The 7,859-nt window shown below is 48.1% G+C and overlaps 1 protein-coding gene across 5 annotated transcripts in view; it reads right to left on the bottom strand.

Annotated features, from left to right (window-relative positions):
- ppfia3 (PTPRF interacting protein alpha 3) overlaps window positions 1–6,950 on the bottom strand; it is a 45,635-nt gene extending 38,685 nt beyond the window's left edge. For 2 of the 5 annotated variants that reach the window (XM_064315467.1, XM_064315466.1), the window contains exons 1-2: window positions 6,729–6,946; window positions 1,896–3,317 (exon numbers count right to left, since the gene is read on the bottom strand). In XM_064315467.1, the coding sequence (XP_064171537.1) occupies window positions 1,896–2,228 (333 nt within the window). In that variant the 5' untranslated portion in view covers window positions 2,229–3,317; window positions 6,729–6,946. Of the gene's footprint in view, window positions 1–1,895; window positions 3,318–6,728 lie in introns of all 5 variants that reach the window. The other 3 variants (XM_064315464.1, XM_064315463.1, XM_064315465.1) reach the window with 3 other exon arrangements.
- Between the last annotated feature and the right edge of the window lie 909 nt (window positions 6,951–7,859).

Below are 7,859 nucleotides of genomic sequence, written 5' to 3' on the forward strand. Positions count from 1 at the left end.
GCCGGGACCGGGCTCGTCCGGGGGTTCGGATTTCAGTGACCGCGGCGCATGTTCTTAGCGTTTTCATCCGCTTCCTGCCCATCCCAGCCGACAAAAGAACCCAAACAAAACTGCAGACTCTCGACGGGGATCCCAGCACGCTCCACTCCCGTTACAATCCCAGATACAAGCCAAGATTTTGGTCCCTAAACATTCCTGGAAATCCAGTGTAAACATTTTTCGCAGTTTCCTGGATACGCCTTGAACATTATGTTTAAGTCAGAAGGAACACGACAGGATTTCTAGTCTTAAAACATCTCGAAATGCAAATAAATTGCATTATTCCAGTTAAATCATTGAATTGTTGTTGATCACTCGCAGCTATTTTATCAGGAAAGTTAACAATGTTCAACAAATCGTGCATTTCAAATTCCTAAAATGTCACTGGCAGGCATCTTTGACGTACCATGACCAAACGAACCGTCAGGGGATGTCATCTACACGTGACCTCCTTGGAGCACGTCCCGAGAGCTTGTTTGGAACAATAAATACGTCCTACGACGTTTTGAGGTGCGTATGCCGTTTGCCACGACATTAGCGTACAACGGGACTCAACCCAGAACATTCTCCAGTGTTCTAATGTTTTGCGCTGTCTCACTATTGCGTTGATTCCTCCAGTAAAATGAGGAGGAGAGGGCAGTGGCAAACGCAGCACGTATGCGCTGCTCCTCAAAGCCGTCAGGGCTAAAATTCGACAGCTGCCCGCCTGTAATTTTCTCTGGACCTCACAAGTACAGTGTGTATCCTCACCTCCAGCGAGACCTGGCATAATGGCCATGCGAGAGAATACAAATACTTCCTTTGTTTCCTCTCCGTTTTTTTGTCTCCGCGTCTTCCCTCTACCCACTCCACACCTCTCCCTTCGTCACTCTTCCTCTTTCTCTCCATATCTCTCTGTCCGTACCTCTCCATCCCATCTCTCCGTATCTTCTGTCCCTAGCCTCCCAATCCCTCTCTCATCTGCTCCTCCATCCCTGCTCTCCTGTTCCTCTCTCCGCTTGCATCCCTCATCCTGCTCTCCCATGTTCCCCTCTCTCTGTCGCATCCTCCATCCCTGCTCCTCTCATTCCCTCTCTCTCTCACCCTCATCCCTGCTCTCCCTCGTTCCCCCTCTCTCTGTTCTGCATCCCTCCATCCCCTGCTCTCTCTCATTCCCTCTCTCTTCGCTCCATATCCCTCCATCCCCTGCTCTCCCTTGTTCCCCCTCTCTCCCGGCTCTGGTGGTCTCTCTGGATGTCCTCCTCTCAGTGACCTCCTCACCCGTAGGTCTCCGTTCCTCACACTCACGTTTTCCAAAGAACGTCCCAGTGCTTCCGACACAAAGCCTCTCCCAAAATGTTCTCTGTGCCCCCCGCCGCCCCCCTCCCCCCCCACAGCGGAGAATAGGCATCTACCCCATATCCCAGCCCCGGATCTGCACAATATCCCACCTGGCCGTCGACTGAGGGCAGGTTTACCCGGACACGCACGGCGGATATTTCCAGGAAGGAGCAGAGCGTCTAACACGAGTAAATGTCTTCAAAATGATTTCACCAAACAACACACTCACGCTTGGGCAATTCGAATGGCCACACCCACAAACACACTCGTACATGCACATGCACGCATGTACACAAGCACACACACACACACACACACGTACACACAGGCACACACACACACACAGACACCCACACACACACACACACACACACACACACACTCACACACGCACACACGCACACACACACACACGTACACACAGGCACACACACACAGACACTCACACACATACAGACACACACTCACACACAGACAGACACCCACACTCACACACTCACACATACAGACACACACTCTCACACGCACACACAGACCTGTGGCAGGGCGATGGACAGCTGCCTCTGGAGGGAGTCCTTCTCGTGGCCCAGCTCGCGCAGTCGGAGCTGGGCCGTGCCCAGGCAGTCCTGGGTCTCCCTCAGGCTCTCCAGCAGCCGCTCCCTCTCCGTCAGCATGTTCACCATCAGCGACTCCAGGTTCCCCGAGCTGCCGCCCTCGTCCCCTCCGCGCCCGTCCCGGCCCCCGTACCCGCCCCCCGGCCCGCCTATCCCGCCTCCGGACCCGCCCCCTCCCCCGGCCGGGGAGGAGGGGCCCCCGCCGGCCCCACCCCTCCCGTCCTCCGAGATGGTGGGCATGACCTCGCACATCATCTTGAGGCGGGCGTCGGTGGGCTGGCCTCTTCTTCGTGGGTTTTAACTGCAGCTCTCAGGCCACCTCCACGCCCTCCGATGGGCAGATTGGGGCGTGTGTGTGTGTGTGTGTGTGTACACACCTCTATGTGTGTGTGTGTGTGTGTGTGTGTGTGTGTGTGAGTGTGTGTGTACACACCTCTATGTGTGTGTGTGTGTGTGTGAGTGTGTGTGTGTGTACACACCTCTATCTGTGTGTGTGTGTGTGTGTGTGAGTGTGTGTGCACACACCTCTATGTGTGTGTGTCCGCGCCTTTGTGTGTGTGCGTGTCTATATACGCGTGTTTGTGTGTATACGCGCGCTTACGAGTTTGAATACACAAGTTTGTGCGTACGTGCGTATGTGTGTACTCGTGTTTGCGTACACAAGTTTGTGTGTACACGTGTGTGTTTCTGTGTGTGTGTATGTATGTTTGTGTGTACGCACGTTTGTTTGTGCTGCTCTGTACGTGCCTCTGAGTGCCTGCCTCACGTGATTGGCTCTCTGGTCTGGCAGTTAGGTGTGACGCATGGCTGGGTGAGCCTTGGTTTTAAAAAGGGCGGGGTCGGTCTTTGCAGCCAATGAGATCTTTAGGATGCTAAGCCACTGGCTTCCTACATGCCTGTCTGTCTGTCTGTCTGTGAGTCTGTGAGTCTGTAAGGGGCGTGTCTGCTCTTCTCTGACGGCTCACAGGGCTGGGGGGTCAGGGTTCGAAGCCTCTTCCTTTCAGATTAGCCCAACGCTACGCGGCTCCTTCAGCAGATACGAACGCCCAGGCCCAACCATCTGCGCGTTTGTGTGCCCTGATTCGCAAGATTCTCAGGCTGCCCTGCAGTACAGCTGGAGCGGCAACTTTAGGATGAGGGTTTAGGGGTGTGGCGTGGGTGTGTTGGGGCGGCGGTGGGGTGGGGTTGGGCCTAGTTGGAAGTGGTGAAGTAAAGGAGGCTGGATTAAGGGGTGAGTGGGCGTGTCCAGGGTTCCAAAGGGGCGGGGAGGGATAAGAGGGAGGGCGGGAGCTGAAGAAGGCTTCTTCCTCCCTGGTTGGTCCGTCACAGAACCAGGAAGCAGAGCTGGGAAACAGAGAACGAGAAAAGAATCAGCTTTTTGTGCCATTTTCTCATTTTCTAAGCCCTGTGTGATTGGTCCGGTCGAGCAATCCTTGTTGTCTGGGAGGTGTAACACCAAACCCTCGAACATGGATCGCAGCCTTCCACCGACAGCGAGGAGTTTCACTGGGAGAGTGTAATGCGTGCGGAGGTTCACGCTGTCTCCCCCAGATCCCCTCCCTGCTGAACAGGCGCCCCAACCAACCAGTAGGAGTCGCTAATGCAACGATCAGGACTCATACCCTCACCGGCTTCCCACCCGCGAACACTGCCAATTGTGTTCGTAGGAACATCTGACCAAGCCGGAAGTACCGCTGCCGGGGATTGAACCCGGGTCTCCGTGGTGGTAGGCGAGAGCATTAACTCTACACTACCCAGACGGCCCCCGAATTTAGTTTACCGGGCCTTCATGTGGTAGAATACTCCCTAGTATTCAGAAAGTGACCTCACTCCCCCAGTAACATGAAGTCCTCTACAGCCTTTGCAGTGCTTTGGAGATCACCCTTTGTTTATGTGAAGCATCAAACCGCATATATTGCACATCTACAGTTCTTAATGTTTTTCATGCTTTGGTAAACCAATATTTCCCTGCTTATGCACAAAATGTGTAGATATCATCTCTTGCACTTGTCACATCGCAAATTAATTTCAAACGCATTTTTCTACAGTCGGCATTAAGAGGTGAAACCGTTCCTCGGGTTCCTTCAGGAGTTTGTGTCTAAAATCGTCATCGGCTCAGCACAAAAACGTCTCTCCGCCGAGAGAGGAGGACCGACCGACTTCAGGACCCCAGACTGTCGGCACCACGGACAAGAAGAAAAGAACGATTCAGTCGTGACAAGAAAGAACCATAGAAATAAAATCACAGAACAAGGGGGATGAATCAGACGAGTTTCAATAAAACATTCAAAATAAGGGTTTGGCAGGCGGCGTGATTTGGATGGCAGCGACACAAAGACCGAAAAGGGTAAATGTGTGCATCAGAAGGACAGAAGGGAAAATCTGCGAAAAAAAATTATATATTATTTAACTCTGAAGGGCTGGTGGAAAAAGCTGAATCAGGAACTGGTTTTTGTACGCATTGTTTTATGATGTTTTTGGGGTCTTTGTACGCCGACAGACAGTGCTGTTAGCTTCAGCCCAGGGCCGGAGCGTCGAACAGAAAGTCCCTTGCCTTTAATCCCTGCTGCAAGGTTGCCAAACCTCTTCCTCCTGAACGGGTGCATATACCCCAGACCTCTTTCAAATGAAGTTCATATGAAATGATTTGAAGTTCATATAAAATCAAGTCATTGAAAGAGAACTTCTGAATTGCTGTAACAAGAATCAATAACACATGTATCTCTGAAATGGTATAGAAAGTTTTTTTAAAAGTCTGACAAAATCATGAGGAATCGCAGTTTGCATATTCCTGTCGAAACTGTTCAGTTATCTATGATGCCCCAGGTAAAGTCAAATTAATAATAATAATAATAATAATAATAATTTGTATTTTCAATTTCATCATCATGTTAATTCACTACGGAAATTAGTTTTAAAGCAATGATACAAAATTTAAGGATTTACCTTTCATATCACAAGAGATTTTGAATTTAGTCTGTAGAATTTATGTTTTATGCAACCAGATGGCTTGTTTTCAGTCAAATAGTAAGCGGGTAGTGTAAATAAGTCATTTTCTGATTACACCACATTATATTATGTTGTGATACTACCAGAGGTGGGTAACCCGGCTTCAAACAGTCTTTTTACTCTATGAAACCGGGTTACCCACCTCTGGATACTACATATAACAGACCTTTTAACGTAACCATCACGTGACAGACATCTTCAGATATATTCAGACATCGGCTACATAGACTGATAACCAACGTTCAACGAAGCACAGGACCCCAAAATATCCAATTATAACAACCTCGTATATAAAAAAAAGAAAAAACAGCCGATGGGAATTATCGAGGTGGAGAGACAGAAAGAGAGAGAGAGAGAGAGAGAGATGGGGGGGGGGGGTTAAGAAGAGGGGGTACTGTGTGGAATAGGCGCCGTAGAGCACCAAATATCAAGACGGGGAGCATAGCTGCGGGCACGCGCAACTCGCAGCAGCCGGACCAGGCGCCGAACCCCACACGTCGGAAAGGCGGAAATTTAACAGTGCAGCCAAGAAACAGGCATCACATTTCGAAAAAAAAATTATCTACGATTCATACATATAATAATTAGCCATAGTTTACACTCCGTTGATCAACGAGCGAGCGAACGAGAGGGGAGGGGGCTCTTCCGTTTGCTACAATGTATTTCTTACCTCGACGCTAAACGCTTCGTTAGAATCAATAATACTCCGAGACAGGCTGCTAGAAAGACAGACATACTTTTTGCATACAGGCCAGAAAATGTGTCCAATGACATCTTGGTTTTATTGCAAACGATAACGAGTAGGCTGCAATTAGGGCCAGATTTTTCTAATTGTATAGAAATAACTGGTCGAATCAACAACCCCGCTCTTTGGTTGTACGCGCGCGCGCGCGCGAACGCAAACACACACTCACACACACAAACACACACCTATGTCGATTTATGTAGGGTAAACCACAATGCATTAGCATTCACAGCAAAATTCTTCCTATCGAATTTCAAATCTATGTCCGTCTTTAGCAGCACTTACATGGGCGAATATGTCACAGTATCTTCATGTATTTCGGTATGTTCTTGTGTATAGTTACGTACGGCGCGGAAGCAACCTGTAATTGCGATAATGGCTCCGCATAATGTGAAAATTATCAATATAAATGTATGTTCATATTGCGATCACAATGCGTACACATGACATGCACGAAATACGGACAGACAACCGGACATTGAAACCGGACCGACACATGCACATTTACACACTCAATATTATCAATATAAGCCTACAGGGTCATTTTATATTTCGAGGAATTAATTTAAAAAATGGTGCTATATTTCTCTCGGCCTGACTGTATGATTGTCTTCATATGTGCGTAGCCACAGAGGATGCTATTATGATTTCTAACGAATAAACTTTAAACACACGCACATTGTTGTCTACACAGCACTAATGGTGAATTGCGTTCACAAACAGTATGCAAGAGTCTAAGCATGTATTGGCATATCAAATGTCGCTCTCACCCCTATACACATCGTTCAACATAAACGCAAACGTGCAAACACACACAAAATAAATTGTGTGCTGTCAATGTAAACGCACCTGTCAAAGTCTCGACATTCCGATCGTTTATTTTCTCCTTCCTCCCTCCTTCCCTGCCCCCTCCCTACACCGCGAGACAATCTAACAAACACGCACGCATATTTGATAATAATACATGGCTGCAATTAGGTGAATCTGGCTTTGCATCTTACCCTAATCATCGCTGGAAGGAAATGCAAGACATCACACTCCTCACGGCTCCATTAGTCTCGCGCTCGTCGGTGCCAATACCTCCTCGAAAAAACGGGTATCGGTTTCCCCCTTTCTCCCTCGCGCACACATGTAAACGGCGCAATCGAAGGCAACGCTATCCACCGCCACACCATAGACCTCTCTCTCTCTCTCTCTCTCTCTCTCTCTCACACACTCTCTCTGGAATGAAAAGGTGCTGGGTCTTAAAGAGACATTCTCGCAAAATCCTCCCATCATCCCTCTCCCTCTGTAAAGCACACACCCAACAGACGTTCACCGACTGAGAGACAGATTTACGACCAAACGCTCATACATACACTTTTGAACATATGATTGCCCGCGACTAAATATATGTGCGCATTATAATTGAAGGATACTGCTGATGGCCATGGGTGGTACTGTAATCGAAATGGCGAAACACCGTCTTTGCATGCAGTAGCCTACTTATATGTGCAAGTCCTGTTCCACATAGGTATTGCAACATCAATGGCAACTGACTTTTCGACACTGACAGCAAAAAGCGTCAATCAGTAATGTCAAATAGTAGCTACAGTACGTAATTGGACAGTTTGAAGAAGTGTATCATAACCATCTCCAAGGCTATCTCTTATAGCCATCTTAACGAAAACCACGACACGCGCATATGAAGCGCGTGGACAGAAGGAAGCACGAAAGGAACTTCGCGTCCATCTCATTTTGCCTTCTTCCGCCTCGCTGTGATAACGAGCACTGCACTTTCCACCCCACTTATCGAAAGCGTACCCGGACTACCTGCTCAAACCATTATCGCTGGCAGCAGTCTGTTGTTTAAAACCAAGACGAAACAAATGTCACTTGTCGCTTAGAAGGAATGTAAATATAAAGGGTGTTCAATCATTCCCTCATATTGTGTACAAACTGTATTATCTGAAGAAATAACGATATAGCCTACATCTGTACATAGGCTACACTTTTCAGTTTTTATTAAACGGTCAAATATTTTTGACATCTGCCAAAACAGAAAAACTAATTTCTTAGTCATGGCTCAATCAACCGGTTCCAGATTCTCAGATTGATGACAATCAGACGTGTTAAATGAACCTTGTTATTTG

This window comes from Anguilla rostrata, chromosome 17 (assembly GCF_018555375.3).
Source record: "Anguilla rostrata isolate EN2019 chromosome 17, ASM1855537v3, whole genome shotgun sequence".
Taxonomy (NCBI): Eukaryota; Metazoa; Chordata; class Actinopteri; order Anguilliformes; family Anguillidae; genus Anguilla; species Anguilla rostrata.